The sequence below is a fragment of the Macaca thibetana genome, chromosome X (genome assembly GCF_024542745.1).
Source record: "Macaca thibetana thibetana isolate TM-01 chromosome X, ASM2454274v1, whole genome shotgun sequence".
NCBI lineage: Eukaryota > Metazoa > Chordata > Mammalia > Primates > Cercopithecidae > Macaca > Macaca thibetana.
The window spans coordinates 118374313-118392260 of record NC_065598.1 but is presented as its reverse complement, the minus strand read 5'-3'; the positions used below and the strand labels follow the sequence as shown (position 1 = coordinate 118392260).

General features: G+C 37.7%; 1 protein-coding gene across 1 annotated transcript in view; it reads right to left on the bottom strand.

The window, feature by feature from the left end:
* GRIA3 (glutamate ionotropic receptor AMPA type subunit 3) overlaps positions 1 to 17948 on the bottom strand; it is a 375502-nt gene that overhangs the window by 167089 nt on the left and 190465 nt on the right. The window contains exon 5 of the mRNA XM_050776093.1: positions 9633 to 9820. Within this exon, the coding sequence (XP_050632050.1) occupies positions 9633 to 9820 (188 nt within the window). The remainder of the gene's footprint in view (positions 1 to 9632; positions 9821 to 17948) is intronic.

The window sequence follows — 17948 nt, the reverse complement described above, 5'->3', positions numbered from 1 at the left end:
TGCCAACTAAAAACACACTCACTGCCTATGGAGGGATGAAACAGCTATATATGGCTAGGGTTTCCTTTCCTTTTTTAAAAAAAGTATGAATTGGAGATCTCACTTGACTTAAGTGATGGGATTAACTCAAAATAAAGAGGATATTTGCATCAGTTTTATTGTTCTATTTGAATTGGTCCATATTTTTATAATTTTGGAGTAAGATACCAGCCTTAATGCTAAAATGCTGGTGTTAAAGGGAGAGGAAAGGTCTTGATTTAATACATCTGTATTGCAATCTACTATATTTTGGATCTGAGCAGGAGGATAACAGTGAATGTGGATATAATGAGGAACTTATGATAGTCTTATGATAAACAAACAAATCTCAGTTAATCAGAATCCAATTACCAGAGGCCCTTAGTTAATAGGGATTTTCCCTAGGTATTTCTTAGAAGGGTTGAGGCCATATTTATTTATATATACATATGTGGCACAGCTTTGATTAACCAGAAACTCTTTTTAATGCAGACATTTATTGTTCTGTGTTCTAAGGATAGAGGTAAATGATAAACTTCCAGGCTGTGCCCTGGCCTTAAGATACATTATCTCAATCTTCCCATCATCTCTGTCTCCAAGTCTCAGCAAAGCTCACTGATGTTGAGGTGTGTAAGAGTGTCAGTCAGCTGAGAAATCAATGATGGTCACCATCCCGGAAACCTGAGAAAGCAGGAAAGTTGATTCACACATTTTTAGATATTTATCATATTCTGACTTCTAGAATTATTGCATTGACAGATCGCCCTACTAGATTGCAAGCTTCTTCAGCAGGAAGGACATGTCCTTTTCTCCTCACCCTAGCATTGAGTGTGGCAAAATGTGTTGGGAATCAATCAATATTTTTTGAACTAGATTTCCTACCTTGTTTTTCACAGCTGTGGGAACCATAGCCTGATGGAACTGGAAAAGACCATCATATTCCACACATTCATTTTACAGTTCAGGAAATGAAGATGTAGAGAGATTGATTTTTTGAACTCATACAGCTTGGGGCTAGAATCCAGCTCTCCTGCTTCAAGGCTTCTGTACTCTGCTTTACAAAACCCCAAGGTGTCTTCAGTCATCCCAAGGACTCTCAAAAAGTTCCCTAATGAAAATTAATTTGAATTTGTGTTTATTTTAAAAATAAAACCCCCAAACCTCACAAGAAATAATCAAACATTTATCAGATTTTTGTTTAATGGGAGGAGGGAACTGTTGATTAAGTAGAACATTTCCTTTTTGACACTAAAGCTTCTATCATCTGAAATAAACAAGAGTCTTGCTGTTTCAAAGTAATGATATTGAATGAGTTTTTTTCTTTGTTTTCCCAGAGGAGATTTACTTCTAAACAGTCACAAAGCCAGTCTAGCCAGTCTAGTGTGAGGTATGACCAGAGAATTGGGCCATCTTTTTTAATAAGCCGAAGATAAAATTCCTAAATATAGAATACTGATGTCTGCTACTAACTCCTAGGATAAATATCTTTGCATTTATAGAACAAGTTTATTTAAGGCTGTCAGTGAGTGTCAAAGTCACCTAACATATGTTGTTGAAGGCTTTTACCGCAAGTAGAATCTCACTTGCTTAGGGCCTGGAGATATTAGGTTAGACTTAAGATAAACCATGCTTCCAATAAACATCTTTAAGAAATCCAACCATAGGTTTTGCTTTTGGGACACCATTCTGTAGTTTTGGGTGCATTATTGCTTAAATATATTAATTCAGGTAGCCCAATAAGTGTTAAGTAATAGCATCAAATTGCCATGTCATTAGATTAAGAAATAGTGACCACGATTTGGACACCACGATTGGTTAGGTAACAAAAAGTGTCCTTGAAAAGGAAGAATAAGGCAGCCAACTTATAGAGAGACACCTGGAATGGCTGGAGGCAGGGGAAAGAAGGGAACAACCTACTAAAATACAGTAAGAGATGAAGGAAGGCCAGTGGGTTGTTCGGCCATGTATTGATCTACTCTGGAAGCTTGCCATTAGGAAATTGGGAAGCAGGGAAAGCAAAGAGGAATGGGATATCCTCTTTTACATGTAGTCCTTAATATGCACTTGGGAGAAGAAGATGGAGATATATTACAGGTACTAAGAATACTTTCACCTTACATTTCATGAATGGTTCAATCACATGCAAAACTAAGTTCTAGGCTTTTCTAATTTCTTTCAGTCTACCAGCATTTACATACCTAGTTTTTGTTATATTATTTTTCATTTGTCAAGATACTGCTCTCTGACTTGAATCACATTGCTAAGGGCTATTACAAATAGAAAGAACTTTTGTTTCTCCTAATGGTGCCTAGTATAGTATTCTGAATATAAACCCTTGTGTGATGCTTAGCCTCAGAACAGTTGGCTGGCTCTTGTCTGGGGCAGTTTTCATGTAAATTACAATGCCCACCCTGGAGGTCTGATCCCATTTGCCTTCCTTCTTCTTTATGAATTACCTCCTGAATATTCAGTGATTTCTTAGGTAGCTAAGCAATTACTCATCTACTCCAAGAGATCACTTTCTGTACACTCTTTGTTTCTCTCATGGGGGCATGATCTCAGATTGACCTCTGAAATCCAGGTAATAACATCTGTCATATCCTTTACTTGTGTTTGTCTTTTGAAGACGCTGAAAGACTTCTCAGCCAGCCCACCGCTAGACACAGGCTGGTAAAGAAATGACATCCTGATTTGCTTTAGGGTGGCTCCAGTATAGCCATACTGTCTGTCATCTACCCAACCCATCATATAATTTGAATGTCATGGAGGACACAGACCTAAGTGAAGTATAGAGTCACTACTATGTAGTGGTGGAAGACTGTTTGACTCTCTGCTTATAACCATGTCTCTGAAAACAGGTCTCTAGAAGAACTTTAGAATCCTAAGTATAGAAAATGTTTTAGACAAACTCTAGCATTGAAGACTCTGATCAGACTTAGTGCTTCAGGGTAAGTTGTGGCAGTAGGTGTGGAGAAGAGGAAGACAAATTTGAGTAATTTACTTCTGTATCCCTGTCCCTCCAAATTTATAATTTATATTAACCATGGCTCCTGACCATCTTCTTTTTCAGACTTTGGATAGGATGAAAGGGAATACTATGGAATAAGGTAAAAGATATGAGGGTATCAAGAAGTCTTATAACTTTTGGTTGAATCTATTCTGATTGGAAAATTCTGTCAGATGCAAATCCAATCAGAGCAGTGATTAAGAGTACCTGGTGTCAACCTCCCTGGGTTCCAGTTCCATCTCTACCAATTATTAGTTGCATGAACTCTAAGTCTCAATTTCCTCATCTGTAAAATGGAAATAATATCTCCATCTACCTACAGAGATAATATGAGGATTAACTCATGAGATATATAAGCATACATATATAGACACATACATTGCTTAAAATAATATCTGAAACATAGTAAGCACTCAGTACATATATATTTGTTATTAAAAATGCCCAGTTAGCATATGTGGTTCAAGGTTTTAACGCCTTTAATTATTTTCAGTGATGCTGAAAAATCTAGTTAATCCTCAAATAGTTCTTGAGCTTATCAATCAACATGTGTTACCCAGTGTTATATCACAGGAAAAACAAACAAACAAACCAGAGAGGTCTTCTAACATGCTAAACTTATATTAGTGAGACCTGAGTATAGCCCAATTCTCAGACTTTGCTCTCATGATATGACCTTAGATTTAACTGATACCTTGGGGAAGCCACAAGGACACTGTTCTTTAGCAATAGTTCTCAAATAATTCATTTTCATGAACACAGAAACTCACCACTCATGAGCAAATAGCTATGGTCATCAGTTACTGAGTACCTACTGAGTGCCAAGCACTGTACCAAGTGCTTCCCACATATAATCTTATTTGATCCTCACAACAACCATGAAAGGAAGATAGTGGAACAGTCTTTTAAACTGAGAAATATGAGCCCCAAAGAAATTGTCACTGCCCCCGTTGTCACACAACAAGGAAATCAGGGAGCTAAAATTAGAAATCATGTCTATTTTATTCCCAAGCTTGTGTTTATTCAACTATATGGCAAACAAAATATTCCAAGAAGAAAGAATTGCTAACCCAAACTGTCTTTTGGATTGGTAAGTCAGCTCAATGTTCTGCAAGGAACATTGAAAGTAAGGGCTGGAATAAAAAGGGGCCAACAAAGTGGAGAGGAACTGGGCAGCACAACTACCTGCTGAGTAAGGGTGAGGCAGGGAGCAAGCATGTAGCTATAACATTTTTGCTTCACTTGTCCTAGGTCCAGCTGTAGGCAACAGTGCTCAATTGACCACAATTTCTAGACATATTTTGAAATGTGAGCACTCTCCCCTTTGAGTTACAGTCTCATACTTTTGAAGGGCCCCTAATGTTAATCTTGCTTATACTGTTTTATTTAGGAAAGTGACTTACTTTCATTTCTTAAAACTACCATCTTCAAAGTGACAGCCAGGATTTCTGAAATGAAATATACCTGAAGGATTGACCTGCTTCAGGAATCTGTCCTTAAGAAATGCTACCTTCACATCATCCATGATGAAGTGATTTTAGCCTGGAATATCTCAAGGTGAAATTATACCTTATATAATATTTGGGGTAGAACATTGAAACATATTGGTTTGGGCCCCACTAAATTAGCATATGCTATAATTTAGGCAGAGGATATGCTGAGACTTATCTGTAAATTTTCTATGGAATAAAGAGAAATACAGTTAAAACTGAAGGGGAAATGTGTAAATCTTTTTAAGGGGACAGGCTTTTAGCTATATAATGAATAGACAAATTAGAAAATATTTTTATCTATTTATTAAGCAAGTCTTCTATAAGGATATTTACTTGTCAACACACAGGGTTAATTTGGAATATTTGTATATTATTGAAAACAATGTTAAGACATATCTAGATCTGACTTTTCACTAATTCAGTATGGCTTCACCTTCATATAGCCTGAACTGGTGAGATTTTACTGTCTTCATTTCCTCTCTGTTTTATAATGAGTCATTTCTAATACTGACTCTCTCTCTAGTCTAGTTAAGCTCATTTGCTCTGGTACTGTCCTTAGGCATGCAGAACAGTTGCTCAGTGCCCTTTTTATGATAACTCTTTATACTTGAGAAGGTGATTAAACTGCCTCTTGGCTCTCTTTCACCAGGCTAAACAACCCCAACTCACTTAGCTTTTCCTCACAGGACCCATTTTCTAACACTTTAATCTTATTTTTGCTGCTTTTCTTTGGATCTTCTCTAATTGCTTTGCAACTGTTTTAAGATTTAACCTGATAAGCCGGCCAAATTCAAGTTTTGGCATTGGCTAAATATTTAAAGAGCAACTTACAAATTAAAAGAGGTGGTGCAGTGTAGGGGCAAGAGAACTGTATGAGGAATCAGAAGACTTGAGTTTTATCCTTGCTCTGCCACTTACTAGGATTGAGCAGAGGGTTACATTTAAACAAGTCATATAAATGTCTACAAGTTTCAATTTATCATCTATAAATTTGGGATAAAACCTATCTGCTCTGCCTGCCTCTTACAGTGAGTGTCAAATCAGATTATCTATGGGAAAACACTTTGTTTTGGCATCAAAGCTCTATATAAACACTATGTGTCAGGCACCTTTCTAAATGGTTTGCATATATTAACTCATCATAGCACAGTTATCACTCTCATTTTTCTATGAAAAAATGGAGGCACAGAGAATTAAATAACTGGCCTTGGGTCACAAAATAGTAAGTGATAGAATCCATGCAGACTGGCTCCAGAGTCCATGCTCTGAAACACTATTATGCTGCTTCTCTGAATAGACATTAAAGGTGCAACAAAGCTATAAGGTATATATTACTGTGGTGGAGGATCTCTTCAGTAACAAATAGATAACTCCCAGAGAGGCAATCTTTTCAAAAATTAATGTTTAGATTGGTCATTGAATTGAGTAAGGCCGCAGTCCACCAGTGAGGAGAGCTTCATAAGCACAGCACAGTAATAGGAATGCTATATTGGGTCAGGCCAGTGGTTCATTCACCCTTGTACACCTAAACCTTCTTATGGAAAGTGCTCTTAATTCTTAAATTCAGGATATACGGTCTCTAAATATTCTCTATGTGCCCTACCAACCCTTCATGGTTTCATCTCTCTCCAGTGCTGTCCTTTTCTATGTTAATTCTTATATCTATAAATTTAGAATGCTTCTCTTGTAGATTAACTGTTAAATAGAGATGTGAAAGGCTGATTGATATCTAACTGAATTTTTCCCTTAATGTAATCTCAAGGGTTGAAACAGTTTTAAAAAAAGAGCTTTGGGGAAAAAATATTGAAAGAATTTTGATTTACCTTATGTGTTTGAATATTCACAGGGAAAACCAGAACTTATATCATGACATGAGGAGGTTATGCTATATAACACTATGTTGAAGACCTGCTTATATTTTAAAATTGCACCACATCGAAGCACTTTTATTAATACTCATTGGATATAGAGTACAATATAAACTTAATTTATGCCAAAATCTGATCTGTAGGAAACAGTGTTACAGTGGTGTAACAGGTTCTTCTACCTCAGATAGTGGTATGAAATATCATTTTGTGGGAGACTGTAGAAATTTCCTTCCACAAAAATAATCTCAAACAAAGCTGAATACACTCTTGGAGGATGGGAGCATCTCTAGGGAGAACTTAATACTGATTGAGTTATAAATGCTATCATTCCAATCAGAAGTTGTATAGTGAACTATGATAAATTTATCAAAAGACTGGTTAGGAACCAATGAGAAAGGTGATTGATAGCTCTGTATTTTAGTATTCGATGTCTTTAAAAAATGCTTTCTATAAAGAAATATCATGTTGAAGTTGTTGCTTAATTTAAATAATTTGTTTAATGAAAATTTATTTTCATTAAATAAATTATGGCAAATTCACTATATCATTGAAACAAGCTTAAGCAGAAAGTCACACCTTTGAGATAGTGTGTACCTTAATAATAATCACATCATGTAACAGTAGGTACTTTTGTGCCTCTGGATGGAAATACAACAAAATTGCAGTGGAACTTCTGAAATGTACTTGTTCAGTATCCATCTATCCATTCGTTCATCCAACATCATGTGCCAGTTACTCTGTTGGACACTGGAGATATAATAGTGAACAAGATAAATCTAATGCTTCCCTCATAGATTTTATGACCTAGTAAGAACATCTTAAATGGCAGAGAAAACAATCATGAGTTGATGGTTTTACGACAATTTTTTGAAAGAGGGGAAAAAAAATAAGTGACAGTAACTCTCTATCCTTACTTAGATGTTGCTAAAACTTTCTTTGAACAATGTTTCCTGAAAAATTGTATAGAAAGTATTTTAAAGGATACTATGAATATGCATATAGAAGAAAGGAAGGTGGAGAAGTATGACATGAAAAGAGAATAGAGTTTTTGAATGATGCTAGTTTAGTTTTCCTGAAAGTATCTAGTAATAATGATTTTTTTCTGTAGCATTTTATACTTTTTAAAGCTATTATACCAACGATGTGATATAGAGAAAATTTTATTTTCTCCATTATGTAGAGGAGAAAACTGAGGCATAGATATTTAAGTGCCCAAGGTCCCACAATTATATAGAATTCAGAGCTCTACCCACTGCTTTTCTATTACATAATGCTGAAAAATCCCAGACTGCAGTAAAAAGTTCTATAAAATCCAAAAGACTTTAACAGAATATAAGATATCTAAGAAGCCAAAGTCACTAGTACAAAAGAAGAAAAACAAAGTATGACAAGGAGGATGTTCTTCTGCTTTGGGCTATTAAGTAGGTCACCCACTAAAAGGCTATTTTGGTATAAAATTTTAGAGGGCATGTAGTACATACACCAACATCACTGACCTGATTCTTCACTTTCAAGATCTAAGAAAATCAAAGGAAGGTCTTTTTTTTTTTTTTTTTTGTGGGGGTGGGGGTTGTAGTGGGGGTGGGGAAGGGCAGGTAGATCATTTGTGTAGCTCAGGAGAATGTTAGTTGAGAAACTTGATTTAACCAGGCTAGTGCTCTATATTTTCTGTGAAGTATGATTCACTAGAGGGTAATGCTGATCTTAACAAGGGGACACTTTGTATTTCTACGATATAGAGTCAGCAGTTTCCCTCCTTCCCTTTCTCCATTTGTCCTTTTCTCCCTTCCTTCCTTCTCTTCCCTTCTCTTTCCTTTTGTCACCTATTTTTTTTTTTTGCATTTCTTTTCTTATGGGGGCATATCTGACAAATTATTAATATTTAATTTGCTATAAAACAGCTCTCCCAGGCAATAGCTGCTCACTATAATTTCAATCTCTGAAGCTGTTTTGGCCTCTAGGTACACTGGGATTGAATTATAATGGAAATGTTTCCCTTACAGTTTTGTTTATGGCAGTGTGGGCACTTTGTTATTAACTGGCAAATTGAAACTTCTAAGGAAAGTAATAAACTTTCTTCACATTTCAGCTTGACTCTACCCCGAGCACATGTGGTTTAGGGTGAAACATTTCTTCTAACATTTTTTAGTCTTAAATTTAAATATCCAAGCTTAATAATGAATATATTTTGGCCCATTGAATTCTATTTTTAAAAGCATAAACATTTTTCTCATATGCCACTTCTTATTTAAAAATGGTCTTGCTCTGTTGCCCAGGCTGTAGTGCAGTGGTGCAATCATAGCTCACTGCAACCTCTGCCTCCCGGGTTCAAGCAATTCTCATGCCTCAGTCCCCTGAGTAGCTGGGATCACAGGTGCCTGCCACCACGCCCAGCTAATTTTTATATTTTTAATTTTTAATAGAGATGGAGTTTCACCATGTTGACCTTTAAAATAACCTAATTTTTTTTGAGTCTTGCTCTGTCTCAAAAAAATTTAGGTTATTTTAAAGTAATATAAGATCTTATTTCTCCTTTGAGAAATTAAGGGACAGTGATAACTTGTTGTTGCCCACATTGTCTGCATGTAATGGGTCTTAAATGAATTTTTGTGGAGTGAATGAATTAAAAAGTTATAAAATGGAAAAAAATAGTCTTAAATTGTTCTTTCTTTCTCTCTCTCTCTCTCTCTGTTTCTGGATCCAGAAGGATAATCTGAAAAAATATAGACAAATTCAAAACTTGGTGAGTACTGTCCTGACAGTCTATCTATCCATAGTCATGAAGAATGGGTGGTGATCTTTAGAAGGGTCTGGAAATAGTACATATTCCAGCAATGAGGCTTCTGAAACAAAAACCCTATCCTTCTGCACTGCTTAGTCCCTTGTCTGTTCCCTGTTGGGAAGAAGGTATGGGAAAGGAAGGGGATTACTTTGAAAGTCAGTCGTCTATGAAGCAGAGGTGTGGAGGGGTATGTTTATCTGATAGGTAGCATTAAATTGCAAATACTTCCAGATTAATCATGGAATGCAATTTTCAAACAGCTTAGATTTTCTTCTCTTTTCTGTCTTTCTTTCTTTTTTTTTTTTTCCCTGCAGCCACTGGGGAGGAAAAAAAGATTAAAGAGACTATCAAAAACTGTTGGCACGTTTAGTCTGTTGGCTACTTAATTTATTAGCAGATATGGGAGCTGCCTCAGGTTGATAATTTAACATGTTGGCTGGAGGTGAAATAAATCTCAAACGTACCTGTTCCAAAATTGTGTTAATCCTTTCGACTTCGCAGTCAATCAGGTATCGCTTTTCCTGCCTCCTGTCCATTTCTTCAATGATGCGCCTGAATTCTTGGACGTCTTTTATGTTTCCTACAGACCTTGCTGTCACTTGCCAGTTGTTTTGCACGGCTGCTTCCATAATCGCTTGGAGGATGGAAAATCCTGAAGGAAGGAAAAACAGCTTCAGTGATTTAAAAATCTTTCTGTAGGTATTAAAGGTTCTACTGAATTTCTATTCACAGTCCATCAGGTGCCTTTGAACCTTATCCATTATGGAAAGCAGGCTTACTCATAACGTCAGCCTTAACCCTCCAGACAGTTTGCACTTCCATTTTGTTGTAAAGGAAAGAAGATTCTACAACTTTTGGGCACCAGGCATCAAGTAGCTACATGAGAGCTCACAGCTGAATTATATTATCTAATTGTTTTTACTGACATGCATTATCAAAATATCTATGGAATAAAGTCAAGAACTTCTTACAACTGCCTGCAATTTCCTTACTGCAGTTGAAGCTCATTTATTTCATCTTCTATACAAGCATTCTGGCAAATTAGAAATAATTTCAGTGGAGATAGAGCCTCATTATAATATGGCTTCTCCTTACATAGAAAGGACTATCCAACAACGTAAATTATGTCTCCCAAGTAAAATAATTTTATGAAAACCTGAAAAAGACAGTCTATAACAAAGATATCATACTTGTGAGCTCTTGATCACAACATTATGGAAAAAGTTCAGTCATATTAAGTTTTCCTGAATTCTTTCCCTTTCTCAATGAAATTTACCAGGAATTCATAGTTCCTTTTTAGCTAATTTACATTAGATAACTGTTAGCTACTACCCTGGATCTATGCTGAATGAGAAAAAGAGAAAAGATCTGATGCTTGAGTTTTGGGTAGCCTTTTTGGAGTTAGGGTTTAAGAAGTTGGGAAGAACAAAATATCTAAAGTATGATCCATAAGAATAGCACAAGAGTTTTCTACATGCTGGTCTTTTAGAGTATTCATGTCTAATATTATATTGTGTCTGTAGTTTTGCTTCTGGTTTGAATCCATATCTGAGTATAACTTCAACTATAGATATAATTTTATTGGGATATTGCCAAAAGCAGCTCATTTCATCCCATAAACCTAAATAGTTTTTCATTTATATTCAAGTAAAGACTAATGGGAGTGGGTGATGGGGATGATTTGCAAAGCCAAAATGATCCATGCCATAGCAATTTGATGACTGGAGGAGAAGAGAATGGGAGAGGATTGCGATGCCCTTTGAGCATATTCCAGGTTCTGTGCTGTTTCAGGCTCACCCTTTAGTGTAAGCAGGCTACAATTCAGAATTTTCTTCATTGTACCATAGAAAATGGTATTGACATTTGAAGAGCACGCTTCAGGGAGATGGCAGCAGTGACTCAGCCGGTCATTATGACTCCTTTGTGTGCTGGGTGTATGCAGGAAGAAGATCACAAATGAGACCCAAGCACTTGGTAATTTCCAAATGAGCAATTTCAGCACAGGAGCTCAAAATTACAGATCAGAGTAAATTACCATTGCTTTAAATGTTAATTCTTTCTCTTTTTAAACCAACCACGCATATTTATTTCTCAGATTTACATTTTCATGTGGGTTGTTGATGTGCTTTCTGCTTCAGTGGGAGTTGAGGGGACATGGTAGGCCAAGGCATGGGATTGAGAAATAAACATAGGAAGAAAGAGATTAAGACAATTGAAAATCTTTCTTAAGCAGTGTACGATAAAGCCTCATTATTTTGAATCTCACTAATTAAGAATTTATGAAACTTCATCAAAGACTGAGTTGAATTTTACTTTTGTACTATTTATGAAGAAAACATTGGCTAAATAATAATGTTAATGAAAGTGGACAGAGTCTTTAATATATTTAAAGTAAACTTTTTAAAACGCCCTTTAGCAGAATACAGCTGTTCATGTGTTGAATCAAAATAAGCCTTCTCGTAATCTCTACTCATTGGTCTTATTCCACCATTTGGGATGACACAGAGCAAATTTAACCCCTTTTGCACGTGTCAGTCCTTCACATTTTTGAAGGCTGTTAGCATGTTTCCCCTTAACATTCTTTTCCTCAGGCTAAAGACGTCCCAGTCCTTCCACTGTTACTTTTATGGCATGATGACAAGTTCCCTCGCTGTTCACGTTCTCCTATGGATATCTGTCAATATTTTATTGATCCTGACAATTCTAATGTGATCTGATCAGTGTGAACGACAATGAGATTATTGCTTGCTTTGACATGCGTTGTTATTTTAGCAGCCTTTGCCAGTATTTTTAAATACCCAAATTATATTGTTAATTAGTATCAAGCTTGGATTCAACTAAAACATGTCAGTTCTCTCCATAAAAATCTTTCGTCTGGAAAGACTCACCATCCATGTGTCAAGATTTATTCCATTCCAACCTGCTTTTATCTCCCTTTGTTTAATCCCTCACCCCATTCCAGTCCCCACTTCTCCCCTATTTTCAAATTCATTCAAATCTGGAAAATGGCCTCACTCACTTATTCAGTACTCCAGGCAGCCACGCTTGTCTGTCCATTTAACAGGCACATCTGACTACACCTGCAGACGTTTCTGGATTATCTTCTTTGCCCATGAAAATTCCTTTACTGACTTCTCATTAATTACTCCAGAAATGAGTAGATTTAAATTCACGGTAAATTAATTATAAGCAATGGAGAAATGGGTTTAAAGAATTATATCACAGACATTTAAAATTTTAAAATAAAACTGGATGAAGAAATTATAGTAAATACACATAGAATACTATGCTATTGTTTAAAAGACAGCTGAATCTGTATACACTAACAAGAAAAGATTTGGGCAGTATATATAATATATTGTGTAATAGGTAGTAATAGAAAAAACAAGCTGTAAAATAGCATTTATGTTATAATTCTATTTTGTGAAGAAGCTATATGTTTCCATATGTATGGAAAAAATCTGAAGGAATTGGCAGAGTTATCTCTGAGATGTAGGATTACCAAGAACTTTTATTTTCACTGTCATTTATTTATGTAAAATGTGGCCCTTTTACAAGAAGCAGGTATTATTTTCTGTAAGTACAATAACAATAAAGATTAAAAAGAAGTACAACTCATGCTGTCCTCTCAGAACATACGCTTCTGGAAGACATAGATGATAGATGAGAGCTCCTTTGTAGGCTGCACACTGCCACAAATGAGAGGCATTTTACTAAACAGTGACTTACAGATCTTTTTATACTTTTGTTCTTTGAACCATGTGAATGTATTACCTATTCAAAAATTAAGTAGAAAAAGCACACTGCTTTTTAATGAGAGCATGTCTGGAGCCTCCTGGGCTATGAGCCTTGCTCACATTTTTTGAGCAAGTCAGAACTGTGGCTGAATATTGCAGTGTCTTTTACCATGCAGACTTTCTCTGTGTTTGCTTAAGCATGTGACTGTGTACTATAGAACCCTGGGGGGAATGGTCACCTCAGCTCAGTACCTGTCACTGAGCAGCCCAAGAAAAACTTTTATTTGTTTTCATACCTAATTTATTGTAGTGTGACTGTTTCCTGATGAAGCTGACCAAACAGAGTAAATATGCACTTGAGGGAGAAGAAAAGAAAAATTTGACTCAGGATGCAGAGAAAAAAACAGGCATTGGTGCTTGTAGGAGGGGAGGTATGTAACAAACCCTTGACTTTGTAAAAATAAGCCTGCTGTTTTAGCAGCTTCAGAATTGTCATCCACTCTCTGTGAGCTTTAACGTGCTCAATTTTGCAACAGTAAAAACTACTTTTATTTGAGCAGCAAAATCTCTCATTCTGATTCCAGACTGCTGTTGCTATCCACTGTCCTCTTCTTCCTCATTTTAAAGAATGGTAGTTACCATATAGGTAAGTGGGTGAATGCTAGATTGTCATCTGCATCATACCAATATAACATAGTTTGTGGCAAGGAGTGGGAAGGAAATTATGGATGAAGAACTGGGCTGCAGCTATGACCAATTTAATCCTACTGAAGTGGTGACTGGGCTACTCTTGGCAAATAAGGTGTGACAATCTTGGTAAAGGGTAGTGTGGTGGATGCTGTGCTGTACCACCCAGATCCTCCTTCAGCACCATAGAACTTACTCCTTCAGTTGTTGGAAAAGTTGCAGCTTAAGGTTATGACCCCTTCCTGGGGTATCCTGCATCCAATGACTGATTGCCACAGGATAGAAAGGCACAACCCTCATACCCACAGCGAGGTAACTCTAAAGGTAAGTCATCCTAGCTTCAGAGCTCCCTGAAGGGAGCTGAGGCTTTGTCATGACTGCAGCATAGCTCATTTTCTCTTTGTGCCCAAACCTGCGTCCTTCTCTTCTTCCCACAACTGTTGATAATGAGAGTACCAGCCAATAGACTTCTTGCATGTTAATCTCTATTTCAGTTTGTTTCTGGGGGATTCATCTGTGACTATAACGTTGATCTCATGACAGGGATAGCATCAGATACAAAAAGATCTCAAATATATAATTGTCAAAATCATTTTCACAGGGGAAAGAAGGCCAGGATTTTGTTCAATGTATAAACAAGTGAAAAATCACTCCATGCTGAACACATTTAGTATTTGATCTGAAGACACAGAAGAACAATAAATAGGATATTGACATATGGAAGTTCATAATAAAGATACCCAAGGAAATATAGTTGAGGATAATTTTGTTCCTGTTGTGCATCTTCCAGCAGGGACTATCACCACCTGCTGTCAGCTGTGAATCTGTACCAGATCTCTCAGAGCCACATCATTTGTACTTCTGACGGGGTCTTTTAACAGTCCCCAAAATGATGGGAGTTGCTGATATTGATGAACTGGCTTCTCATGAGTGTTGACATTTATAGCAATTTGTGTTTGGCTGTGATTCTCAGAGGGTTTGCCACAAAGCCCCAAGCAGGTTTACTGACCCTCTCGAAATGTTCTAGAGCGGCAAGTTGGTCTTTCCCAGAGGGTAATTCAATACTTTTCCAGTGGCCTGTGCTAGAAATTACCTTGTCAATATTTTCAGGTTGATAAAGAGAGGCTTAAAGTGGCCCATGGAAACTCCTGTAGCTTACGATTATTAGACATAGAACCACAGTATTATAGGCTAGTACTCTTACAGATGACTCAGAGAAGTAGTATACAATTTTTAAAGCTCTGTAACTCTTTTCAAATGAAATTTTTATGGAAGCCCAATATCTAAGACAGGTAAAAGTGGAGCTTCTCAGGTTTGAGGGGCGGTACTTAGACAGGGGAAGTGACTTGCCAAATATCACACAGTTAGTTTAGAATCAGAAGCGAGACTGGAATCTAAGCAAGCAGAGCTGGAGCTAAGGTGAGGCAGGTGAAGCACCTAGGGTAAAAATTCAAGAAGGCACTTTCTGAGGGTTGCACAAGTGCAGCATCACTTACGTTGCCCTAGTATTGACCCTGTAAGCAAGTCTCTTGGCTTCCAATTTAGTGGTCTTTCAAGTGCATCATGTCCAACTTACTTTATAGCTCTCATTTTAAGATGACCCTTAGCAACATTTTGGTGTGGACAGAACTTAATTCCTCATGTCCTTTTCTCTTCTCTTTTTGATGTCATACAACATCCTGATGTTTGCTTCCCTGTCTCCCCAGTACCTTGAGTAGGCCTATCACTACCAATCCCAGTCTTTTTCTTCCTCTTTCCCCATATTAAAACTTTCCTATCCTATGCTCAATTCCCTCAGCGCCCTTCCCTTTTCCAGGTGCCAGCATTAAAATAGCTAATGGCATAATGTGTTATCCTTTCAGTGAATGCATGTACATTTTAGCAGTGACCTTAACATGAATGAGTTTAGAAGGAAAACAGAAGAGAATGTTGAACATTATTTTTGAGTCTGCCCATCTTATGGGGTCATTCAGATGATGAATTTGAAAGTCGGTGATGTGCTTGATGATCTTATGGAGTTTAACAAATGAACAGCTGGTAGATATGGGGTATCTCAGGGGCCAGTGGAGTGGGAAGACAATGGTGAGACAGGTCCCCAGAAGGTTAGTGTCCATTCTTGTCTATGTTACTCAACTGAAATCAGCTGAAAAAAGTGTTTCTTTCTTTTTCTGTGTCTTCACCTACCTCTGTGGCTTTCAATGCTGGTCGCACATTACAGTCACCCTAGGAAGTATGAAAAACGGATGACCAAGTCTTACTCTGGAGCAATAAAATCATGATCTCTCAAAGTGATTCCTGGGCTTTGTTTTGTTTTATTTTAATCTCCCTGGGGGATTCTCATGTACAGCCAGGGTGGAGAATCACTGACCTATTCTAAGGGCTACCCAATACAAATGTGGCATATTAAAGCAGGCCTTTTTTTTTTTTTTTTTTTTCCTGAGGTGTTCTTCATGACCAGCAGAAAGGTTCTGGGTGAGAAAGGCATATTTCAAGAAGGACTATATACCACCTAGACATCAGCAAATAAAGACACAGAGGCAAGAAGGGAGGGCTCAGGCCAGGGTTACAAATGGCTTCTTTCTGTGGTAGATGAAGAATCTGGAAACCTTGAGTACAGTATGTGGGAAGCAGACCCAGATGTACTCAAAGCACTTTACAAATGTCTTTTCTCTTCTGAGGTAGCATCTGCATATTTCTCTCTAAGTATAAAATTAATGTGTTCAGTTTGGACATTTGGAAAAACATAGAAAGTACAAAAATTAAAAGAAAAAGCATAGGTGACTTTATCCCTCTTTCCATTCTATTTTATATAAATAGACTTCACACTTTTTATTTTAGCAAAATGATAATAATGCAGTCGTGGATCACTTAACGATGGGGATACGTTCTGAGAAATGCGTTGTTAGGTGATTTTGTCATTGTGCAAACATCATAGAGTGTATTCCACAAACCTACATGGTATGGCCTCCTACACACCTAGGCTATATGGCATAGCCTATTGCTCCTAGGATACAAACCCGTACAGCATGTTACTGTACTGAATACTGTAGGTGATATGGTTTGGCTGTAGCCGCACCCAAACCTCAATTTGAATTATATCTCCCAGAATTCTCCTGTGTTGTTGGAGGGGCCCAGAGGGAGGTAATTGAATCATGGGGGTTGGGCTTTCATGTGCTATTCTTGTGATACTGAATAAGTTTCACAAGATCTGATGGATTTATCAGGGGTTTCTGCTTTTGCTTCCTCCTCATTTTTCCTTGCCGCTGCCATGTAAGAAGTGCCTTTTGCCTCCTGCCATGATTCTGAGGCCTCTCCAGCCATGTGGAACTGTATGTCCATATTAAACGTCTTTTTGTTCCCAGTTTCGGGTATGTCTTTATTAGCAGCGTGAAAACGAACTAATACAGTAAATTGGTGCCAGTAGAGTGGGGTGTTGCTGAAAAGATACCCAAAAATGTGGAAGCGACTTTGAAACTGGGTAAAAGGCAGAGGTTGGAACAGTTTGGAGGGCTCAGAAGAAGACAGGAAAATGTGGGAAAGTTTGGATCCTCCTAGAGCCTTTGAAATTGCTTTGACAAAAATGCTGATAGTGATATGAACAATAAGGTCCAGGCTGAGGTGGTCTCACATGGAGATGAGGAACTTGTTGGGAACTGGAGCAAAGGTGACTCTTGTTATGTTTTAGCAAAGAGACTGGTGGCATTTTGCCCTTGCCCTAGAGATCTGTGGAACTTTGAACTTGAGAGAGATGATTTAGGGTATCTGGCAGAAGAAATTTCTAAGCAGCAAAGCATTTAAAACTTGGGTGCTGTTAAAAGCATTCCATCTTTAAAGGGAAACAGAGCATTAAAGTTCAGAAAATTTGCAGCCTGATGATGCAGTAGACAAGAAAAAACCATTTTTTTGAGGAGAAATTAAACCAGGCTGCAGAAATTTGCGTAAGTAGCAAGGAGTCTGATGTTAATCCCCAAGACCGTGGGGAAAATGTCTCCAGGCTATGTCAGAGACCTTCATGGCAGACCCTCCCATCACAGACCCAGAGACCTAGGAAGAAAAAGTGGTTTTGTGGGCCAGGCCCAGGGTCCCTGTGCTATGTGCAGCCCAGGGACTTGGTGCCCTGTGTTCTAGCTGCTCCAGTCATGGCTGAAAGGGACCAACGTGGAGCTCAGGCTGTGGCTTCAGAGGGTGGAAGCCCCACACCTTGGCAGTTTCCATGTAGTGTTGAGCCTGTGGCTGCACAGAAGTCAAGAAACCTCCGCTTAGATTTCATATGTATGGAAATGCCTGGATGCCCGGGCAAAAGTTTGCTGCAGAGGCAGGGCCCTCATGGAGAACCTCTGCTAGGGCAATGCAGAA